General features: G+C 37.0%; 1 protein-coding gene across 10 annotated transcripts in view; it reads right to left on the bottom strand.

Moving 5' to 3' along the window:
- The window catches only part of dgki (diacylglycerol kinase, iota), a 288,696-nt gene that overhangs the window by 129,999 nt on the left and 133,026 nt on the right, over positions 1-25,671 (bottom strand). For 9 of the 10 annotated variants that reach the window (XM_039769554.1, XM_039769556.1, XM_039769555.1 and 6 more), the window contains exons 3-5: positions 18,429-18,524; positions 14,718-14,792; positions 12,582-12,638 (exon numbers count right to left, since the gene is read on the bottom strand). In XM_039769554.1, coding sequence (XP_039625488.1) covers positions 12,582-12,638; positions 14,718-14,792; positions 18,429-18,524 — 228 coding nt within the window. The remainder of the gene's footprint in view (positions 1-12,581; positions 12,639-14,717; positions 14,793-18,428; positions 18,525-25,671) is intronic. The other variant, XM_039769552.1, reaches the window with a different exon arrangement.

Here is a 25,671-nt window from a genome sequence, read left to right as displayed (position 1 = left end):
ATACGGAAGAAGATGATCCACTGTGGCAACCCCTAATGGGAGCAGCCGAAAGAAGAAGAAGAGGATTTGTTCTGTTCTGTGTATTGTATTGTATTGACCCCATTCTTTTTGACAGCCAAAGCATGCCCAGCCTACCTGGAAAGGGGCGTCTCTTTGAACTGCCTTTCCCAAGGTTTCTTCCATTTTTTTCCTACAAGGGTTGGGAGTTTTTCCTTGTCTTATTAGAGAGTAAAGGCTGGGGGGCTGTCAAGAGGGAGGGCCTGTTAAAGCCCATTGCGGCACTTCTTGTGTGATTTTGGGCTATACAAAAATAAATGGTATTGTATTGTATAATGTAATTACTAACAAAACAGCATTATATAAATAGCTCCATCATGATACTGATTGTGAACAGTTGACAGAATGCAGACTATGGTATTTTAGGAAAAATGATTATTAGATGATAACTACAGTAAAATAGGTTAGGCAAATTTACAGCGAAAAAATCTGAGAAGTCAAAATAAACATATCTGACAAGTCCTAAGATCAAAAAACAAGCAAAAATTCAGTGATCTGCCAAAAGATGAAAAATGGCAGGCCATATGAATAGGGAATGACAGGTCAGAAACCAAAAAAGCAAGCCTATCTTTCATCATAACCTAATGTGAATCATGAATCAGATAAACAGATGCTTATCTTTTTTCCCCCAGAAATTAATACTAAGAATAATAAGAACCTGAATTTTTCAGAAATTCTTCACTAACTTAGACAAAGAGTCACCAGCTTAAATATGGTCATGCTGATGATGTCATTCGACATGGATTCCAAAGTATACCCTATAGCACCTCATCATTGTGTCTTAGTAATGGCTGCTCACAAGGGAGGCTCCTGTTATAAACACAATATTGTTACAGTAATATTTCAAAACAACATGGTAAATAATTCCAAAAAAAGCATGCAAAACAACACAATGATGCCACATCAGCCTCAATTATATGACTGGCAATTAGCAATGTTGCTTTGAATAACATGGCCATGGATATGAAAATCAAGTAAGAAATGGAGGCATAAATGACAAAAAAGTACACAAAATGGCAGCGAGATGGTATTATAAGGATAAAAATAAACATACTTAAAAAAACTAAAAATTAATTTTCAAAACTGCTCACAAATAATTAAACACAGAAAAACATCAGGATTCACAACATTGTTCAGCAGTTGTTTACTGAAATGGCGATTCTGATAACATTCTTGTTCAAATGGATTTTAAACGTTTAAATTCCAAGTCAGAAATGTACTAGTTTCAATATAATATAGATTCATGCACAGCAAGTTAATAGTCTACACAGAAGCGGTGATATACCAAGGGCTACTTTGTCAAAGTCAAGATTATGGTGAACCACTTACAACCAACAGCAAATTATTAGCATACTGCAAATTCCACATTACAAATGATTATTATTATAATTATTATGCATGTAAAATTAAAATATCACAACAAGTAACAACGAAAGGTAAAATGATGAATGACCTGCATGCATGTAGTTGGTTAGTTCAGAATTGTTTACTAGAAAACACACTGTAATTTAAAAACCTGTACTGCTCCCACTGTGGTGGCCCCTGAATAAAATTTGGTTTTACCCTCAGTTCTCCACCCCTCTATTGCAGTCTTCTCACAAGTCCAGGTGATAGCCACCATCCTTACTGGCATCACTTGGTGCTCAACACCGCTGGAAGACAAGTCTATGGGATGTTACAGTACACTCACTGAAAACTAACATTGCATTATTTATATTTCTGTCCCAGATTTCAGCTAGTAATTCATAATAAACTGCCTGACTTGAAGGTGGTGCTATGGCATTCAGACTGAGAATTAATGCATCAGAAGTGGCATGCGGAAGCGGCCACATGAGGTTATGGGCTTGTCATTGCCAGAGTTCAGCTCACCAAGCTGATATCAAAGTCGTTTGGTCAGACAGAACAGAAACAGCAAGTCTAAAGAACCTGTAACAGAGCTACATTTATGTGTCTTTGTTTTGACATTTGCTTTACTTTATAATACTGCTGGAAAAAATGGAATGTGAAACAGTAAAGAATGGGTCAGTCCACTTAAAATAAAACATGCCTCTAAGATGCCCCCATAGTTGTACCTGCATTTACAGAAAAAAAATCTGTATAAGAACAGGAAGTACATATAATGGAGTTTGTTTTTTTTAACTGAATGAAGGAAGAAAACAGAACTGCAACTTGAAGATCCAAGCCAATAGGACATGTTGTATTTGCACATTATCTGACTTTTCCGACAGATGATTGCTTTCATTTGGAGAAGACAAGGAATGATTAAAAGTTCCACGGTACCTCATACCCTGTCGCATGCAAGTTCTCTGCTCGGTTTTGCAGACTGGCGGCACCCAGTGTCAAAGCAGTGCTACTGTTCCTGTGTGGATACCATTTCTTTCTTAGATCCACATTTCTGATGCAGCTTTATAAATACACTGAAACTAACTGCATATTGTTTATTAGTGTAATGAATCTGATTGTAATTAACCTGTGACAATATAATGGTCCAGGGAATAGCCATAGTATTCCAAATACCATAACTGCTTTAGCGTTGTTACTCTCACTGCACCTTTTTTTTCTTCTTTCAGCTGCTCCTGTTAAGGGTTGCCACAGCGGATCATCTTTTTACATATTACTCTCACTGTACCACTCAGAATATTTTTATCACTGTATCTGAGTGGGGAATCACAGTAGCAGCTGATTGGAAAGAGAATTATCGGGATACAGCATCAAGCCCATGCTGCCTCAGCCACGGCAAAACGTTTCAAAGCCTTTCCTGTACGGACCTTGTGGTTCAGAAACAGTTTTATCCCAAGTACTATAAACACACTCAATCAATTGCTCCTTGTAAAACTGTTTGTACTTACAGTATAAGTACAATTACCCCACTGTAAACTTGCACTACAGTTACAGTATAATATTGCACAACCTGCACCACTTTATAAAGCGTGTATTTACATATGATGACAATATCATTTTTAAGATGAAATGCAGCAAAATATGATTATATTATACAGATAAAACTTTAACTTCATTTAAATAATCTGTATTGTTAATAATTAAACATGTGAGGACACAGTGCCGCAGCGCTAGCAAGTTCACGTATTGTTCCTGCCTCGCACTGTATATTTGCTGAGGCTGGCACGACACTGGAAGGATAGATGGATAGAATAATTAAACATGTACTATGAAGATATTTCAATGTTCCTTAAAAGTTTTGAAGAATCGTCGTTGTAAGCTTACAGATGGCTTAACGTCTATTACAGAGCTGATTGCGTAAAGTTCACAAAGTTGTACAGTGCCCGAAATAAAAAAGAAGTTGTCACATATCAAAGTCGCCGTGAAAAGGCAAGTCGTAGCCTAACGTCTGAGTCTCGTATGGAAGCTTATTAGGGTATAGAGAAAAAAAATAGGCACACAGTGGGGAAAAAAATAGGAAATGTCAACTTTAATCTCGAACTTTCCACTTTAATCATGTAGTTTATTTTGTCATTAAAGTAGAACATCATAAACTTCATCTTAAAATCGATTAATTTACTAGTTTCTCAAATCCCATCGTAATTAAAATAGCATAAAAAGGACACAGAATCCATTACATTCATAATATTACAGCTCTCCGAATAATTAAAATACTGAGAAGTATACGTGATATCATTTTTATGATGATAGGAGTTAAAGCATGTTATTAAACATGGGAACACGGTGGCACAGTTATTGTTCATGTCTCACGCAAGATGCTTGCTGTGCCATGAGCGATCTTCGATGAAATACTTTATTACAGAAGTACTGTCTTTTTCAAACGTACTAACCTCCAATTCCTGTCCTTATTTTTCTTTCTCCAAATACCCAATCGCCACACAATCAGCTCTGTAATAGACGTTAAGCCATCTGTAAGCTTAGAACACCAGTTCTTCAAAACCTTTAAGGAACACTGAAATATCTTCGTAATGTTTAATTATTCTATCAATCTATCCATCCAGTGTTGCACCAGCCAAAGCAAGAATACAATGCGAGGCAGAAACAAACCGTGAATGAAGTTCCAGCTCCTGGCTAGCACTGTGGCACCATGTAGTTAAAGTTAAAGTTTTATCTGTACAATATAATAAACATATTTTTCTGCATTTCATCTTAAAAATGATATCGTTATCATATGCAAATACACACTTTATAAAGTGGCTCAGGTTGTGCAGTATTATAACTGTAGCGCAAGTTTACAGTGAGGTGATTGTATTTATAAGTACAGAGAGTTCTACAAGGAGCACTTGATGGACTGATGGAATGCGTTTAGAGTTCTTGTGATGAAACTGTTCTGAACCGCGAGGTCAGTACAGGAAAGACACTGAAGCGTTTGTCGGATGAGAGCAGTTCAAAGAGCGAATGGCTGAGGCAGTGTGTGCTTGATGCTGTATACCGATAATTCTCTTTCCGATCAGCTGCTGTACAGCTGTGATTCACACTCAGATACAGTGATATAAATACTCTGAGTGGTGCAGTGAGAGTAATATGGAAAAAGATGATCCGATGTGGCAACCCCTAATGCGAGCAGCTGAAAGACGAAGAAGGTGCAGTGAGAGTAACAATGCTAAAGCAGTTATGGTATTTGGAATAGTTTGACCATTCTGTGGACCATTATATTGTTACAAGTTAATTACAATTAGATGCATTAAACTAATAAGTAATATGCGGTTAATTTCAGTGTATTTATAAAGCGTGTCAGGGTTGTGGATCTGATAAAGAAAGATAAACCACACAGGAACAAAACCGAGCAGAGAACTTGTGTACAACAGGGTATGAGCTACCATTGAAATGTGCGTGGCTTTACGGCAAGTTTAGGTTTTATACATCGTGATTTGAATTTAGAAACGTTCGTACATAGCATTTCTATGCACCGTTTATACATGAGGCCCCTGGGTCATTCAAAGTAGAAAATTAATTGTTTTTCGTTAGAAAACTCACACCACTTTTGCAGGACAAAGTGCTTACAAGACTGAATGCATTTACCCTGAATTTCAGTTGTTGTCTACAATTGGTCTCCACATAGCCCTCTCTGTTCAGTACTGAAGAGGTTTAATTACTTTAGCCTGTTAGTGTTATTAATTGCTAAAGATGGACAGGTGCTTAAAGGAAATTAAAAAAAAAACTTATAAATGACCATGAGGTGTACATGAAGCACATGAAGAAGATGGCAGCATCATAATCAGGGTATGGATAAGGGCCAGAGCACCTATAAATAAACCAAACCAAATATCAGAGTTACAACACAAAATTGAAAGCAAAGTCTAAGCCAAAAAAAAACAGTCCTAACACTAAAATCTCCTCAGAGACACCTTTTAGCTTCCACTTTATTAAAGAGAATTGGAAAGAGAAGGAAAATGATCTGATGTTTTGTTACTGTGCACTGCCAGCTTTAATATGTGGGACATGATGAAGTTACACATCACAAGACTTTCTGGTCACATAACTGGCAATGGTTGCTTTTACTTTAAGTAACATGGCTAACTATATTAAACACAAGCAGTAATTACTATATAAATAAATGCCTCAATGATGTCACTGTTATAACAATAAACATTATCAGCAGTAAGAAAAGTGTATCCAATAAACTCCCAAAATAAGAAGAACTGAATCAACTAATGCCAAAACATAGAGTACTATTAAATACTAGGATGGATGGTCCTAGCTGCTTTTGTCTGAAGAACTTCTAAGGGCAACTGTACATTTTTTCCCTAGAATGGTGACTAAAACTTTTACAGATGATTCCAGTTAAAGTCTAAATAGTACATTATAGAATTTGAGAGTAAAGCCCACTGATTTACTTTTAGTACTTTTCACAATATACTGTAATGCAACATTTTATTAGCCATTTAAATTGCATCTATGCATGGCCATGATAATAGGAATGTGGAATCTGTATTGCTGATTTTGAAAGTATGATGGTTATTCTATTGGCATATGCTAAAAGAAACACAGACCTAACTTACAGTGATTAAAAGAGGTAATAAACTGCTCAAAAATTAAAGGAACACTTTGAAAACACATCAGATCTCACTGGGGAAAAAACTCCTCTAGTATATCTATACTGATATGGACTGGGTAATGTGTTAGGAACAAAAAGATGCCACATCATTTGATAGAAATGAAAAATATCAACCTACAGAAGACTGAATTCAAAGGCCCCCCCGAAAATCAAAGTGATAAAATGATGCAGCAGGTTAGTCCATTTTGCCAAAATTTCATTGCAGCAACTCAGAATCGTACTCAGTAGTTTTTATGGACCCCTCGTGCTTGTATGCATGTCTGACAACATCAGGGCATGCTCCTAATGAGACAGCGGATGGTGTCCTTGGGGATCTCTTCCCAGATCTGGACCAGACATCATCAGATGCGGAGAAATTAATTCACGCTTTTGTTTTTAGTAGACTAGATTACTGTAACGCACTCCTCTCAGGACTACCCAAAAAAGACATAAATCACTTGCAACGAGTGCAGAATGCAGCTGCTAGAATCCTAACTGGGAAAAGAAAATCCGAATACATTTCTCCAGTTTTGATGTCACTACACTGGTTGCCTGTGTCATTCAGGATTGACTTTAAAATACTGCTTATGGTTTATAAAGCCTTAAATAATCTCGCTCCATCTTATATATCGGAATGCCTGACACGTTATATTCCAGATAGTAACCTTAGATCTTCAAATGAGTGTCTCCTTAGAATTCCAAAAGCTAAACTTAAAAGAAGTGGTGAGGCGGCCTTCTGCTGTTATGCACCTAAAATCTGGAATAGCCTGCCAATAGGAATTCGCCAGGCAAATACAGTAGAGCACTTTAAAACACTGCTGAAAACACATTACTTTAACATGGCCTTTTTATAACTTCACTTTAACTTAATACTGATAATCTGTATATTCAATTCTTCATAATAACTATTCACAGTGGCTCCAAAATCCATACTGACCCCTACTCTCTCTTCTGTTTCTTTTCCGGTTTCTTTGTGGTGGCCGCCTGTGCCACCACCACCTACTCAAAGCATCATGATGCACCAACATTGATGGACTGAAAGCCAGAAGTCTACGTGACCATCATCATCAGGTCCTTCCATGAAAACCCTAAATACAAAGAGGACTGTTTGACTAATGTTAGGTAGATTGCCCAGAGGGGACTGGGCGGTCTCTTGGTCTGGAACCCCTACAGATTTTATTTTTTTTCTCCAGCTTTTGGAGGTTTTTTTGTTTTTTCTGTCCACCCTGGCCACCGGACCTTACTCTTATTCTATGTTAATTAATGTTGACTTATGTTTATTTTTTATTGTGTCTTCTATTTTTCTATTCATTTTGTAAAGCACTTTGAGCTACATTTTTTTTGTATGAATATGTGCTATATAAATAAATGTTGATTGATTGATTGATTGATTGATTGATCACTGAGCTCCTGGACAGTCTGAGGTACAACCTGGTGGCGTCAAATGGACCAAACCATTATGTTCCAGATGTGTTCTATTGGATTTAGGTCAGGGGAGCATGGGAGCCAGTCAATGGTATCAATTCCTTCATCCACCAGGAACTGCCAGCATACATTTGCCACATGGGGCCGGGCATTGTCGCATACCAGGAGAAACCAATACCTAATGGCAGTCAAGGTGCGTTTGTCTAGCCTGTAGCGGTCTATGTGTCCCTCCATGGATATGCCTCCCCAGACGATCACTGATCCACCAGCAAATTGGTCATGCTAAACGATGTTGCAGCCAGCATAATGTTCTACATGGCTTCTTCAGAACCTTTCACGTTTGTCACATTTGCTCAGGGTGAACCTGCTCTCACCTGTGAAAAGCACAGGGTGCCAGTGGTGGACCTGCCAATTCTGGTATTCTATGGCAAATGCCAATCGACCTCCACAGTGCCGGGCAGTGAGCACAGGGCTCACTAGAGGACGTCAGGTCCTCAGGCCACCCTCATGAAGTCTGTTTCTGATTGTCTGGTCAGAGACATTCACACTAGTAGCCTGCTGGAGGTCATTTTAAAGGGCTCTGGCAGTGCTCACCCTATTCCTCCTTACCCAAAGGAGCAGATACCGGTCCTGCTGATGGGTTAAGGACCTCCTACGGTCCTGTCCAGCTCTCCTGGAGTAACTGCCTGTTTCCTCGAATGTCCTCCATGCCCTTGAGACCATGCTGGGAGACAGAGCAAATCTTCTGGCAATGGCATGTATTGGAGTGCCATCCTGGAGAAGTTGGACTACCTGTGCAACCTCTGTAGGGTCCAGGTATCGCCTCTTGCTACCAGTAGTGACACTGACTGTAGCCAAATTCAAAACTAGTGAAGAAACAGTCAGAAAAGATGAGGAGGGAAAAATGTCAGTGGCCTCCTCCTATTAAACCATTCCTGTTTTGGGGGTCATCTCATTGTTGCCCCTCTAGTGCACCTGTTGTTAATTTCATTAACACCAAAGCAGCTGAAACTGATTAACAACCCCCTCTGCTACTTAATTGACCAGATCAATATCCCAGAAGTTTCATTGACTTGATGCTATACTCTGATTAAAAAGTGTTCCTTTAATTTGTTCCTTTAATGTTTTTGTGCAGTATATAAGCTCACTCAATCACAATCTGTGAGTGAAGCATGATAAATATCCATTTTGACACACCTATAGAATACAGGTAAAGGCTGAGCTCTTTCTAATTGTTTTCTAATTTAATTATTGAAACAACAGGTATTAAACTTGTTGATTCTTAATGGTGTCTACTTATTTCATAGTTTTTAACTAAAGAGGTTTCATTCACCAGACTGATCAGTAAACAAGATATTGTTAGTCTTCATTAAAATACAATTCAATATTTTACTACTACATGCCAAATAACTGAATCAGCTTATTCAACAAAAACAGATTGACATTCGTATTTACTGTAATATGATCAAAAAAGGAGAAATTAACACTTTAATTGTCTCATTTTACTTAACAGTCTAGCTTTAATGTTAAGTTGAAACGTAAATTTATGTTTGCTTTATTAACTAACTACCACTAAGCTGTCTGGTTCCTCAGTAAAAAAGATATATTTAGTAATTAATATATTGACTGTAGGCAGTAGGCAGCGGAATTAGTTAATTAAATCTACAATAAACGGAAGCATGTTTAGAATTTGTATTTGTTCATTATAGAGTAGTAAAATACATTATTTCAACTTAGAATACCTGCATACTACATTGTTAAAACCTGGGTGCTGATTAAATTATTTTCTTTTAGGGGAGAGCATGTAGACTGCTCAATAGTTAATATCTGGAACTACTATAAATATAGATATTTTTGTTCTGCGTTGTCAGGCAGCTAATTACACTTACTGTCAGATAGGTTTTGACCATGAGGTTGCTTGTAAACACTTTGATTACATGACTGTAAGAATGACGTAAAATGTAAGTGTAAAATGACAATATTTTAGGTGGTTGTGTGTGTATGACCTTATACCACAGCTAACTCAAGTCTTATAGTGTCTTCCTAACATACACTTGGGTCCTACAGAACAACTAATAGAGTAGCCATTGCTAAATCTTTCTTATTGTACCTTCGCTAATGGCACTATGCCATTGCACGGGATTTCACAAATAATGGGTCTATTTTCAGACATCCAGTTTTGGACTGCAAGGAGGAAAAAAAAACTCTCATAAAATTTGTAAAGCTCAGTCCTTGAAATAATGGTCATTATCTACTTTATGTGATTAAATAAGACTTAATCAGTGTACACAATATTAGCCACAAATATCTTCATATACAATGCTACAAATGTTAAAAGAATCGGAAATCATTACTTCCAGCACTAAGTGTTCGTGGCAGCATGGTGGAGTAGCTAAAACCCTATGGACTCTAAACCATAAAACTGAAGATTCATTTTGCCTCTGCCTCACTGTGTCACTGAGAGCATACCACTTATGTATAGTAACATCTCATCTGAATATAGTGATATTTTCTGTTCAAGTCCTTCTCTGATAATCCCCTTTATATTATAAGCAATTCGAAGGTTAACTGCCAGTAGCTGAATGGCAATTGCAAAAAGCAGTGGTGACAGGAGCATCCTTGTCTAGTACCACATTTTAGTATGAAGTAGTCTGAAATAATGTTGTTAATACAAACTGAAGCTTCTGGATTGGTATATACTGTAGTAGTTTGATCCATGCACATATGTTCAGGCCAAACACAAATTTCTCCAATGTAGTGAAAAGGTAGTCCCATTCAACCATATCAAATGCTTTTTCTGCATCCAACAATATTAATATCTCCGGGGTGTTAGACTTTGTGAGTGGATATATTACATTAAACAGACATCGAAGACTGGAAGCTAACTGTGTACCTTTAATAAATCTGGTTTAGTCTTGTGATATTACCAAAGGAAACACTTTTCTCAATCCTTCTAGTTGAACTTTGGAGAGTATCTTAACATCATTATTCAGAAGTGAGATTGGTCTGTATGATGCACATTGTAATAAATCCTTAGTTTTCTTAGGAAAGATGATAATTAATGCTTGGTGAGAAGTTTGAGGTAGAATTTTATTGTCTCTAGCTTCTGTGAATGTTGCTAATAAAAGGGGAGCTAATTTAATTGAACATTTTTTTTTGTAAAATTCACCTGGGTAGCCATCAGGGCCTGCTTCTTTCCCACTATGAAATTAATTTATAGCATCTAGTAATTCTGAGAGTGCAAGAGTTTTATTCAATTCCTCTGCACTGAGAGTATCTAGTTGTGGTATCTGTAATGCATCCAAAAATGCATTTGGTTATGTCTTGTCTTCTTTAAACTGAGTAGAATATAAGGACTTATATTATTCTCTAAATGTGTATATTATATTTTTATGGTCAATGATTTTGTCTCCATCTGTGTTGGTAATTACTGGTATTGCATTGCTAACTTCCTGGTTTTTTCTTGCTCAAACAAAAGAATTGAATTTCATCTCCTATAACACAGGAAAAATGATGTTTTGTACTATTTTAGATGAGAAAAAAAAGCTTTTTTTAACACTCAGAATGTTTTAAGAATTTGTTGAGAATTCATTAATGTAGTAAAATAAGCACGTGCTGAAACGTTTTGTGCTATTAGCTGTTGTATCCAATATTAAGGACCAATCCACATGGGTCTCTTTTGTTGTATAGTTCTCTGAGTCATGTTGGGGTACAGTGTTGTGTTACCTGGATTGTCTTCTGAACATACAGCATTATTGTACTTGGCTATTGTTATTTTCCTTTGTGCTTTGTTTTTTTTTTTTTTGTTTTGTTCATTAAAAAAAGAGGAAGAGGGCCTTCTCAAAATTTCACCTATTAAGGAAAGGCATCTGGTATTATCCCAAAAAAAATTATAGGTTGGAGGCATGATTAAAATAACCTATATACTGTATGTGTGATTTCTTTTACTATTATTGTGGATCTTTGCTATCTGTTTGGATAAATGTTAAGGTGATGTATTAACAAAGAATGAAAGTGCATTATAACACTGATAAGTAGGATTCCGATTATACAATTGTATTTTATTCTATGGAAAATGTAACTGAGGACTATATTTTACCTTTTTTAGCAAATAGTTTGATTGGTCATTCACTTCACTTCACAAGGAGTATAAAGAAGTACTACAGGATTTTGTTTCTATTCCAGACCAAGCTTGTGTATGTTCATTTATTTGTGTCAATGTCCAGGTTTTTATAGCTTGTATATCTGCTGCCCAATAATAAAACTGAAAGTTAGGTAAAGCCATGCCACCTTCTGCTTTAGGTCTTTGTAGGGTTGCCCTCTGGATGTGTGGATGTTTTGAATTCCAAATAAATAAGGTATGATCGAATCTAACTCCTTAAAAAATTATCCCTACTTCCACAGCAGAATGACGAGAATGGACTGTGATGGACTACTCAATCCAAATGACACACTTTACCAAGTATACAAAACACTGTAGAACTTTAAAGCAAAAACACTCAATACCTGCACCCCTACTGCACAAGATAGATGGTCAGCAAGCAAAACCCAGAGCCATTCTTATTACATTACAAAAGAGTAGGTGGTCTTTCCATTAATGCTGAATCCTATGTATTTTAAACATTTTGTTGTTTTCGTTATTATAAAGATGAAGAATATATTGTATAATTATTATGCCAGTTAGGTCCTAAACGATTGGAGGATACTGACGGTCAAAAGGCTTTTAAAATTACAAAGTCATTTTGTTACTGCATCAGCAATACTGATTGATTTGCACAAGCTCAAAAAAATATTTACTGTACTGTATATAGTTTAGAATATATTTTGAAAAATAGTTCCCTGTGTAATATATTGGTATATTAAAAGTCACTATTTTTATATAGTGTGAAAACTAACAAACATAGGTTATAAAAATTTAAATATGCCATCATAAAATTGCCACCCAGCAAAAAACAGATTAAACTCTCTTGAGAATGTTAGATATATTATGTTATGCTTTATTACTTCAGTTTAATTATGTTTTTATCTTTCTAAAATTAAATGTTATATGTGCACCAGATGCAGTATATAAGCAGTCATTCTAAGAATGCATAGTACTTACATCTCTCAAGGATCTGGAGCTCCCTTCTCTAAAGGTTGGTTTGCAACGAAAATTGATCTACAAATTAAAACAGAAAGGGCAGCTAAATATAAAATAAAACACTGCACAATTTAAAAATTAACCAAATGTAAGTATATTTTTTATTAAAAATTATGTCATTGAAAAGTGAAAGCAGACAATTGTTCTCCACGTCACTGTTATCACCTGATCATTATCTTGATTTTTAAGTTACCAGGCATTTATAGGCTTTGTTTATACTCTGTTTTACTATAGTTATAAATTTCATAATCGATACGCAACCGTTTTTGATCAATTAATAACTAATAATCATCAGACATTTTACTTAGTAACATAGAAATGAATACAGGTTAAGCAATCCTAATCCAAAATTCCAATATTCAAATCTGAAACCGCTGTTGTTCAGTTTCAACAATAGTGCAAGAGTCGATGTAAGGCGTTCTGGAATTGGCAGCTACGTTTGTGAAAATATGAATTGTAAAATTTGCATTCAAAGTAAACAATGTGTCGCACTCTGTCAAAAGGATTGCAGTTAAGAGAGATGATAATGAAGAGCCACAGGAGAGGCATATTTTAGTACTCACAGCACCCGAATCCATGAATGTGCCTAACAATGCTAGTAGAAGTATGGACCAGGCTTCATAGGATCCAACTCCTGCCTGCACATCTAAATGAATAACTAAAGGAAGTTAGCATTGCAGTCTAACTGTAAATGCATACATGCCATGTCAGAATATAGCCAAAACATTTTAACACATAGTATATACACAGACCTCAAGCTTATCTAAATTCTATTCGCTCTTGTTATGCTATTTAGAGATGCAATAGTCAAAACAACAGAAAGACATTGTAGAAGACAGAGGCTCTTCTCAGAAGTGTGGAGCCAAGTATCTGCAGTAATCTACAGGTGTGTCTGTTTGTCTGTTCTGTCACCATGCTCAATACAATGTACAAATTAATCACTAAGATTCAGGTACCTTATGCTAATGAGATCCTGAATGGGAAACAGCTATTTTAGTTTGGTTTTTTTTTCTTACAGCATCAAGACTTGCTCAGTTTGTTTTGCTCTCTCTCTGAAACCTTGGCAGTTTAAAGTGCACAGACTGGAGGAACTGATGGCAGGTATATATACATATTCCAAAAACCAAAAATATCCAAAATAACAAAATGCAGATCCCAGGAATTTTGGATTAGGGCTGCTCAACCTGCACTACCTTTCCTGGATAAGGGTGTATGTAAGAATTAGTTTTACATTATGTTACAATATGTTGTAAACCATCACTTTACATTACCAAAAAGTGCATTTTTCTTCTCAATTATCTTCAAGTAGCCTCTGGCCAAAGTTAAGACATTATAAATCTGGCATTGATTGCAAGATTCAATATTAATTCTACCAATGCCTGCTCAGTAGCTACAATTTCATCTGTCCATACAGAAACATGTTATTGTGATGTATTTCTTGGTTGTTAGCACAGTCTAAAAGTTAGTTACAAACTTATTGACTGTGGCTAGCTGGGTTTTCAGAACTTTTATTTTATTGGTAAAATGCATGATTCACTGACTAAAGCCTTCAGCCACATTGACAGCTAACATGTCTTATTCTATCATTATAAACACCATTGTAAACAAGGAAAGTGAAGGAAAACATACTTTAATAAAAAAAACCTGAACAATGTGCAAGTTAAAAAAGGAGACAGGAGAAAAAAAACAAAATTAATAAATAAAATTAAAGAACTGGCTTGAAGAAGCCTTGAGGTGGCTCAGCTACCCCACCTATTTGTTAGATCTGTTACCTCTCAGCTAAAGTAATAAAGTTGCTCTGCTCTGTTTCCAGGACCATGAGGAAAAAGTTTGTATTCCATCTATGTACAGTAGCTCTGTTATACATATTCATCTAGGATCTACACCTACCAACAAATCAATCAATTAATACATCAGCTTTCCCACAAACATTATCACAATCCACTTAACGGAAATATCACTGGACTGAAAGTTATTTTTAAAATGCTGTACAAATAATCTAAATTTAGTCTTTACACCTTACACAGAGTAGTAGCAAGTGGAGATTTGCTAATTTTTTTAGGATATAATTAATACAATTCAAAATACACGCCTTACCTTCTCTAGTAGCTCCATGCAGGCTATGTGTACTACGATTTTGCAAGCAGCACATTTTCTTCGGGGAGCAGACTTCTTAAATAAAAATAAATACATTCAACAAAACAAGAGAAATGAATACATTCTGCTCACCATAATTAAACATTGTAAGAATGTAAATTTAATTGGCAAATCCAGGTTGCAGCAGTTGTTGATGCATATCATGGATGAAGTTGCTTTTTTATTCTGGTAATTGGTTACACTGTGTTTGTTTGAACACATGCAGATTACCTCAACAGATTCCTGTCATCATATTGGATAATATATTGTAGTGTATTTTATTTCCCCTAGGGATAAATAAAGTATCTATCTATCTATCTATTGTAAGGGACAGCCGGGTGGTCAACCCGGCTGGGACGCACCGAGAATGAAAGGATGGGGGAAGGCAACTACTTTTAAACACTGTTTCCCCCGAGACACTAGATGGCAACTTCCCTGCAGCATAACGGTCCTCCAGATTCTTGTAGGGCTCCATGGGAATTGGAGTTCAGCTTCACAACCCTGTTGGGTACCATGGGTGCCACCAGAAGATGCTGCAGGAGGACTTGGGGACTTATACTTTTTACATAGCCCAGAAGTGCTATTGAGTCATGGGGTCGGAAGCCCAGAAGTACTTCTCAATCTGACCTGGAAGTGCTGGCAGGTCACGTGGATGGAAGAGCAAAAGCATTTCTAGGTTGGACAATATATAAAGGACTGTGAAACACCCAGCAGGGAGCCAGAGTCAGGTGGAGGTGGATGAAGCTTGTTAGAAGGTGTGGAGGAGATAGAGAAAAAGAAATGTGTGTATTATTATTATTACTTGCCTGTTATTTGTGGCTGTGGTACTTAGGGGTACTATACAAGAAGAAAAAGAATTAAAATACTTCTTGGTGCTTTTGCCTGGTGTCTGTCAGTTGGGTTTAAAGGGGCAACAGCGACCCCCAGTGTCCACACTATCTATCTAGTTTCTGATAACCTAAGTGAGTATCGGTAATGTACCTTTATTACATATCCATTTTGCCATCATTGTATTAATCTGAATGTCCGCTTCATGTTTTAATCGGTTTTTCACCCAAAAACAGAACAGGTATGACCACCTGCTGGGCATTTCTGCCTGACGCACCTCCAACAGTGCAATCTTTCTGATTGCAGGGTCATTAGCCAGGAGCCACCCTTCACTGATGTTTCACTCCTTTAATCCCAGTATATCTTGAGGTGGTGGAGCAGTGATAGGGACATTGCCCCACCACCCCTGCAGCCAGCTCTTAGGATACTTGTTTTGCTGACTCTTTATCCTATCTTCTGAGCAAGAGCCAGAAGCTCCCTTTTTCTGCCTCCTCTGACAGATCTTTGAGGACATTCCTCAGCTTTAAGCCTGTAATTTCAAGAGACTTCAGGTATTTCTGGGAGGATTTTCCAGTGAAGCCTCTGCAACCTACCTCTACTGGGAAGATGAATGCTCTCCACCTTGCTTGCGAGCATGCAGCTAACAGTTCTGCATACTTTTCACTCTTTCTCTCAAAGGTGGCCTCCATCCCATCTTTCCATGGAACAGTCAATTCAGCCATGATGACTGCCCTAGTAATGGTGGATCAGAGCATGATGTCTGGCTGTAAAGAAGTTGGGGTGATCTCTTGTGGGAACTTCAACTTACGTTCAAGGTCAGCAGTCATGGTCCACTCTTCTCCAGATGACAGGAGGGACCACATTCTTTTGCTGCTGTTCTGGGTCTTGCACCCTTGCCTGACAAACTGGATTACCTACTGTGAAGTTACTGGGCTGGACATGTTTGCTTCTGACCTCTATACCTCCAGGATTTCAACTGACTTACGCAGTACCTGGTTGTGACACCATCTATTCTGCGGTAATGCTGCCATACAGCTACAGAGGATATGTTTCAAGTTGTTGCAAACTTGGCAGATCTCCTCCAAGCCATACCAGAGGTACAGGTGTCAAAAACTCAGAAGGGTGTTATAAGCTTCCCTGATCACTAAGCTTAGCCTTGCATGGCATCCTCTACATGTCCATCCACATAACTGCTCTGTTGTTCATTTCCCTTGTTGTTGACTTACAACTCTCTTTTTGTAGTTCTCCTCCTCCATCTTCATAACCTCAGATATCACTAGATCTCTCCTTCTTTGAGGATTTAGACCACAATTTACATGATGTTCCCTGTCCAAGACCAGCCCTGCCTGTTTGCAGCTATATCCTGTTTTTTCAGATAGTAAATTGCCTGGTCTACTATCTGCATCACATTCAACTTGTGTCCTATGTGAACTTGAATTTGCTACTATGGATGGACAAGACAGGTGATTTAGCTCAAACACAAGCCTCACCTTCTCATGTTTGTTGCCCAAGCTGATGGGCCTCACTGGAAGCTTCAAGGTATTTCTCCCAAAAGTGCCATGTTGGAAAGACATTGAGGAAGTCCCAGCCATTTTCCGATGCAGTTATTGACATCTGAGTCTGTTCTGTCGACTGTTGAGGAGTTTATATCGCACAACTTCAGGGGCCACATCAAGCATGGGTATCAGGTGAACTAATAACATTAGACCTTGAGTTCCCCTGATAATAGACTTTGGTCAATCTTACTCAGGCCGTCTGAGAGCTGAGATGTAACAGAGGCAGCCACATCCCAAAAATATGCATTGACCGACGATTATAAACTAGCCCAGTTATGAGCAAGTGTTAGTGCATTTATGTGTGAGTGTGTCCAGCAATGGTCCCTGCTTTGCACTTAATGCTGATAGAATTGGCTCCATCTGCCTGCAAACCCTAAACTTGAGTTAACTAGTTCTAGACAACAGCTTGATGTGGATACCAGCTTACTTGAGTTGCACCTATTCGTTACAATTAATGTAGACTTTCAGAATATGTTGTTATTCAGTGATTTGAATTTGAGTAGAAAGCACATCAGCTGTCATTGATACACAGAGAAGGCCTTCATCATGCATTACAAAACTCTATTGTACTTATGAAATAATAACTATGCTTTAAATAATATTCAAAGGTCACATATAGAATAGAGGTATGGTAGGTTTTAATTTTGCTGAATAATTTCTTTTGCATAAATTTGCTGCTTAAGATAGAACATTGATTGATATTAATTAGACCATGAAAAGTTTACATTAGATTTGCATTTAACTGTAAAATTATTTTTTGTTTTATGCAAAACCCATTAACTATCTGTTTATGACTCTTCCACACTAAAGAATACAAAACTGGTGAACTTTTAATCAATGCTATCTCCACATCATAGTATACAGTATAATCAGTTTCATGTCTAAGTAGAGTGTAACCATAGCTGCATTAATGTATTTCTATATACAGTACATTATATTGTTGATTAATGTCTTGCAAAAAGGTATTCACACAATGCAATGGAATCTCTTTTTATGTTCAATAGTGTGCACTTTTCTCTACACATATGCCTTTAGTGTATTTATATATGCTTTTTATTTTATGATTATATTTCAATTTAAAGTATACTCCATGATTTTATTGTAACTGGATATTTTGCACCTGTCAATTTCTGAGCATTAAGCAAGTTAGAAAATGAATTAATTAAAGTCACTTAATACCATCTGCCATTGAAAAGATTTCTAAAGCTCTTTCACACTAGTGCTCTAACCATATTGTTTCCCCATGCAACTAGCTCAAGCTCCTCAAAAAACAGATCTCTCAACTCACTGCAATCTGGACAACACAGATCTCGGCTCCCAGCAAACAAAGATCTCCAGAACAGTTTGTCTCCAGCCACAAGTGCTCTCCATTTATTGCATTCTCCTGTAAAATAATATAACAGAATTATTATAATGCAGTTTGTAGGTACCTGAGAACACTAAATATTAAAGTACTGAAGACTAGTAGAAAAACTATTGTTAAATTTAATTAGAGCATATACAGTATAAATCTGAGAATTAACAATAGTACTGATAACTGTATATTGAAGCTATACTTCAAATGTTACACATTCTGATGCAATGTAATGGGGGTCTTTTGGTAACCCACAACCTAATACCAGTAAATATTGTATATTGTACTATATAAACTGACTTACACATCACATGAGGGATGACTCTGGATGGTGATGGAAATGTCCAACAAGAAGTATACATGGATTGCAATGGGAGAAATTTACTTTTGATAGGTTGGCCTGCAGGAAACTGCAGTAAATCAATTTTCTTTTGGTTTTAGCTCCTAAATCACAAAAATTAGAAGTGCTGTAAAAGGTATCAAAATATTGATAAGTATTGATTTTTAACATTTTAAAATTACATCAGTACTCATTTTTCATGGTATCAATTCTAGAGCCTACATTATGAATGCACTTCCAGTTCATTCCAGTTGGTATACTAAGATGGCAGCCTCAGCAGTGTTGCAGCTTTCACCAGAATGCTTAACTGACAAAGAGGACAAATAATTCTGGAAGTACTTTAGCTTTCTGGCAAATGGGGACAGATAATCATGAGATACATGCAAGCATGTATGCAAAATCTGCAAGAAAATCAACACCAAGAACTTTGCGCTGTATCTTATTTGTAAATTACAGAAGTATTAAGTAGGGATGTGATGTTTATTTTTTCTTCATGTTAAATGTTTTTTGTAGCTAGTTAAATGTTTAAAGCATCAAGAAAGGGGCCTGCAATTATTTTTATCTGCAGGCCAGTTTTATTCTGTGCTGTTCATTCAGGGACAAGTTGAACAACAGGGCCTCCATCACTCAAATTTAAAACTCCTGCTACAAAGTGTGCTGCCGTTAACACGTTACTTTCTTTTATTTTTATTAAACATGATTTTTAAATTATATTTCATCACTCTTACTGCATAATGCAGGGCACTATAACTTTTCAGTACTCAGTTGTATAAACAGTGCAGCTACTCATCTGTATGCCCATATACCTTAGCTGTGCAATTTCATACATCAGGGCTCATTTACAACCCAACAAAAGCACACCTCATGGAAGAGCATGTTGACATGTTAGTCTTTCTGGAAAAAAATATGAAGTTACAAAGAAATTCTAGTTAATTTACACAAAATACAATGTGCGTGGTTTGCATTTATGCAAAGCCTTTATGTGTGTTAGTGGTCTGTTTGTTTGTTGCTTTTCTGAGCAAAAGACCACATTAATGTTCTTTTTACTTGAATATTTACTTAATTGTGGTTTATATATTTTTATTCATGCTGTTAACAAAAGATTACAATACATTTTCAATCAACATTGTAACATTTCATTGTACTACCTCAGTAACAGTTTTTGTTTTCATCAATGAAAAAAAAACTGTTGACTGGATTTAAACTTTTGTATTTTTTCTTGTTTACAGAACTTTACTCTTACGTTACAGAAAAGATTGAAGTATCTGAAGTACAGTTGTGTGAAAAACTATTTGCCCCCTTCCTGATTTCTTATTCTTTTGCATGTTTGTCACACAAAATGTTTCTGATCATCAAACACATTTAACCATTAGTCAAATATAACACAAGTAAACACAAAATTCAGTTTTTAAATGATGGTTTTTATTATTTAGGGAGAAAAAATCCAAATTTACATGGCCCTGTGTGAAAAAGTAATTGCCCCCTGAACCTAATAACTGGTTGGGCCACCCTTAGCAGCAATAACTGCAATCAAGCGTTTGCGATAACTTACAATGAGTCTTTACAGCTCTGGAGGAATTTTGGCCCACTCATCTTTGCAGAATTGTTGTAATTCAGCTTTATTTGAGGGTTTTCTAGCATGAAGCGCCTTTTTAAGGTCATGCCATAGCATCTCAATTGGATTCAGGTCAGGACTTTGACTAGGCCACTCCAAAGTCTTCATATTGTTTTTCTTCAGCCATTCAGAGGTGGATTTGCTGGTGTGTTTTGGGTCATTGTCCTGTTGCAGCACCCAAGATCGCTTCAGCTTGAGTTGACGAACAGATATCCGGACATTCTCCTTCAGGATTTTTTGGTAGACAGTAGAATTCATGGTTCCATCTATCACAGCAAGCCTTCCAGGTCCTGAAGCAGCAAAACAACCCCAGACCATCACACTACCACCACCATATTTTACTGTTGGTATGATGTTCTTTTTATGAAATGCTGTGTTCCTTTTACGCCAGATGTAACAGGACATTTGCCTTCCAAAAAGTTCAACTTTTGTCTCATTAGTCCACAAGGTATTTTCCCAAAAGTCTTGGCAATCATTGAGATGTTTCTTAGCAAAATTGAGACGAGCCCTCATGTTCTTTTTGCTTAACAGTGGTTTGTGTCTTAGAAATCTGCCATGCAGGCCGTTTTTGCCCAGTCTCTTTCTTATGGTGGAGTCATGAACACTGACCTTAATTGAGGCAAGTGAGGCCTGCAGTTCTTTACACGTTGTCCTGGGGTCTTTTGTGACCTCTTGGATGAGTCGTCTCTGCGCTCTTGGGGTAATTTTGGTCGGCCGGCCACTCCTGGGAAGGTTCACCACTGTTCCATGTTTTTGCCATTTGTGGATAATGGCTCTCACTGTGGTTCGCTGGAGTCCCAAAGCTTTAGAAATGGCTTTATAACCTTTACCAGACTGATAGATCTCAATTACTTCTGTTCTCATTTGTTCCTGAATTTCTTTGGATCTTGGCATGATGTCTAGCTTTTGAGGTGCTTTTGGTCTACTTCTCTGTGTCAGGCAGCTCCTATTTAAGTGATTTCTTGATTGAAACAGGTGTGGCAGTAATCAGGCCTGGGGGTGGCTACGGAAATTGAACTCAGGTGTGATACACCACAGTTAGGTTATTTTTAACAAGGGGGCAATTACTTTTCCACACAGGGCCATGTAGGTTTGGATTTTTTTCTCCCTAAATAATAAAAACCATCATTTAAAAACTGCATTTTGTGTTAACTTGTGTTATATTTGACTAATGGTTAAATGTGTTTGATGATCAGAAACATGCAAAAGAATAAGAAATCAGGAAGGGGGCAAATAGTTTTTCACACCACTGTACTTGTATTTGATGACTGCGGTGGGCTGGTGCCCTGCCCAGGATTTGTTTTCTGCCTTGCGCCCTGTGTTGGCTGGGATTGGCTCCAGCAGACCCCCGTGACCCTGTAGATATAACGGGTTGGGTAATGGATGGATGGATGTATTTGATGACTAAAATTTCCATTATTTGTTTGAATCAATGTTCATTTATTTCAATACATATTATTTGAGTTACATTATATACTATATAGGGTATGATATAAAATTTCTATACTTTTCTTAGTATTGTATCAAAGATTGAAATTTTTGCATGGCGACAACCCTAATAACAATATGACCTATTTTCATTTTACATAATATACTGTGCAACTGAAATATTTGTTTTTGGGGTTGTGGAAACCGACTTTTTCTGAATAAGTGAAAGCTCATTTGATTATTGTACATATTATATTTGCTATTTTTATTGCTGCCCGAGCTGACTTGTAGGGGGACATGTTTCAGAGCATTAGTTCAACTGTAAACCCCTTCCTACCAAACAGGAACACAAGGGTAATGGATTGAGGTTAAATTTAAAATTGTAAAACATAAGTAAAGTTTAAGCAGATGAGCGGGGCAAATAAAACAACAACAAAGAAAAATTAAAAGTGTGTGGGGGAGGGAGGGTCAGCAGATATTCTTATAATTATATTTATTTAATGGTTTTCTAGGGTGAAATATTTTAATCATGGTGCAGCTGGAATGTGCCAAGTTGTCAATGCCCAGAACAAAGGATACAAATAGAAAGTGTATAACAATGTTTTGCTTGCTTTTGACATAATACTTTATGAACGCCATAAAGTGAATAAAGGTCCGCTTTAAACAAGGGTAACTATAAATTCAATTCATACACAGGCTTATCTATACTAATAATAAAACCTTTTCTAAAAACAAAGTATTGTAAAGCATACTGTCTCCATTCTTTGTTTGGTAGAATTTCAGGAAAGCCAAGGTAAATAGTTGACTTCATATATTTAAATCAATATTTTGACAACTCAGCCTCAAATGTACAACACATGACTCATTAAGAACAGGCTTATATCTCATAAATATAAAAACACAAGCTTTCATGTAACCCAAAAATATTTTGTGTCCTGAATAGGAAAAACAATGAAAAGATGAATGGGTGAGACAAAAGAGAGTCAGGAAGCTGGCTAGAGCTGTTAATGTTCATTGAAAAGGCTCAGTAACAAAATTAAAATGAAAGGCAAAGGTCAGAGACAAAAGTATTGCAAAGATCAGGGCACAAACACTTCAAAAGGTAAAACAAAGACAAGAAATGTATTATTTTCTATTTATCCTAGAACTGAATGTTGCTTATCCTGTACTGTTCATTTTTGTGCCTGCTGAACAGTGACATCACTGTTACAGACAATGTTCCTCATGTTACATGGCTACCACAGCAAAACAGAATAATGGTACAAACTTCAAACTGTAAGCAATTCAATTTCCTTTCTATTTGGTTGACACTCTGATTCAAGGCAACTTAAAAAATTAATTAATACAGTATATTTGTTACAGTGCATCATTTTTTTCACATTTGAGGGACAGGCAGTGACTTGATGAGGATAACACACTAAGTCAAAGGCAGAACTTAAACCAGCAGGCTTATATCTTAAAGCTCAATACCTTACTACATGCGGTTTTCTATTATAGAAAAATACTAAAATGACTATAGTCAAACTAAGGAGGTGCATTTTACATAAAACCTGTAGAGAATGTGATGCTGGGCATGGAATATATGCAGCTATACCTACAAACATTGACTACATGAAGTTTTAAATGATAGATAGATAGATAGATAGATAGATAGATAGATAGATAGATAGATAGATAGATAGATAGATAGATAGATAGATAGATAGATAGATAGATAGATAGATAGATAGATACTTTATTAATTCCAAGGGGAAATTCACATGAATTCAAATGATCAAAAAAGGTAATTTTAGAGGGAGCAGCAAAAGATGGCACATATCAGGGGAAACATTTTCAGATAAACAGAACTGTCCATAATAATTGCACTGATGGATGTCTGTCAGAAAAAGATGCAAGCAAATTATGCCCCGCAAAAAAGAACAAAGTGACTGATAAATGGCCATAAATGCTAATACAAAGCCTTCACAGATAACATGTTTAAAGTTATCTCGTCTTCTACAAAACTTTCAACATGGAACTGCTACAATGAAATGTAGTTACTGTAATTGAATGGCTGGTGCTTATCAATTCAACAACAACCACTGTCTGTAATATTACCAAAAATAGTTTTGTACCTAAATGATCTTTATGATGAAGGACACAGTATCTCTAATATTGTCCTGAACTCACACTGAAATGAGCATTAACTCACACAGAATAAGAATGATATTCATCTTAGTTCCCCCAAAACCAATGTGTCTTATTGCTCTGTCACTACTGCTGCAAACACACATGTACAATAAGGATTGTTTGAACCCAGAGCAAAGCTTGATGTTCAAAACCTTTTATAGATGCCTTATAATAGCCAGAATAACAAATCCCAAAATATTCTAACAACAGATCCACTAAATAGAAAATGTACTAAGCACATGTTAAAGTTCAGAATACAATTACATTTTCAAAAATATGTTAAAATTTAATTTCTCATAATTACACTTCCCTTCTTCTATGCACCAGTATACCCATTAAAATGAACTACTGCTCACACACACTTAATATGTATGACCATCAGAAAATTTTATGTCACTGCACTGAACGTTATAAATCTAAAGACACATGTTCTTTATCCAGAGTCAGCCTATTTAAGAGCCTGAAAATACAAGCGAAGGAATTATCATCTAATTCAGAAGAAATTACTTTACATGTGAGTAAATGTGGTGGTGGTTACATTAAATAGTGGGCAGTGCTTTTTTTTTTTTTACCTGGGATGGCACTTTAATACAAATCCACCACTGAGAAGTTGTGAAAAGTTGGGGAAGGTCTTCAACTGTAGCCTCAGGATTGCAGCTGTTGTCCAAGCAGTTTCCAAGGACCTTCAGCGCTGACTCATCATCATGGACAAGTCATGGTTACCTGGTAGGTTTAAAGCCTGGAACTATCAGTATCATTTCCTACCTCAGTTCCTACGGCTTCTACCAGCATACAAGTTGAACTGTGGAGTTGCTGGAGAGAAAGATCAGTAGCTACCTTTGAAGGTGACCAGGCATACCTCACACTTTGAGCAGAGCAGCACTTTCCTTTAATTGTCTGGACTGGGCAGAGACTCCAAGGATCCTAAAGTGGCAGCAACAGACATCCAGGTATGGATTGGCAGGAAGTTGAAAACGTAGGAAGGGGTGGTGGTGGCAGAATTCTGGATAAACTGAAGGGCAGTGGTTTCTAAGATATCTTGTCAAGCCCTGCAAACCTCCATGTCAGGGGTAAGTGTGGCACTCCAGATTGCCCCCTCTTTCGAGGAAGAGGATAACTGGAGCATATCCTCAGAAGATACCATAAAGCTTTGGGGGGAGGTTGCTACTGGCAGTGCCATGACCAAGTGCTGAAGGGAGTGGCAGAGAGCCATTACCACCAGCAAACAACGTAGCCAAATGAAACCCATCTCCTTTGTCAGAGCCTGAGTACAGCCCTGACATCAGCCTAGATCATCATCATTATTGGACCTGCTCAATATCGTGTCAAACAGACTGTTATAAGCTGAGCTGGGAAAGCAGCTGAACTTTTTCCAACCGTATAGCAACAACTATGTTGAGACCTGATGTAGTTCTTTTTTCTGTGTCCTTGAAGCAAGTTGCAGTCATTGAGCTAATAGTTTCCAGGAAGGACCACATTGAGGAAGTGAATGAGTAGAAACAAACCAAGTACCAGAAACTAGTGGAGCAGTGCTGGAGGAAAAGCTAGAAGGCTTGCTGCAAGCCCATTAAAGTAGGGTGCAGGGATTTTGCCGACTTCTCACTCTGCAGAATCTATACCCTACG

The sequence above is a fragment of the Polypterus senegalus genome, chromosome 11 (genome assembly GCF_016835505.1).
Source record: "Polypterus senegalus isolate Bchr_013 chromosome 11, ASM1683550v1, whole genome shotgun sequence".
Taxonomy (NCBI): domain Eukaryota; kingdom Metazoa; phylum Chordata; class Cladistia; order Polypteriformes; family Polypteridae; genus Polypterus; species Polypterus senegalus.
Note: the sequence above shows the minus strand (reverse complement) of the source record. Positions and strands in the feature narration are given on the sequence as shown.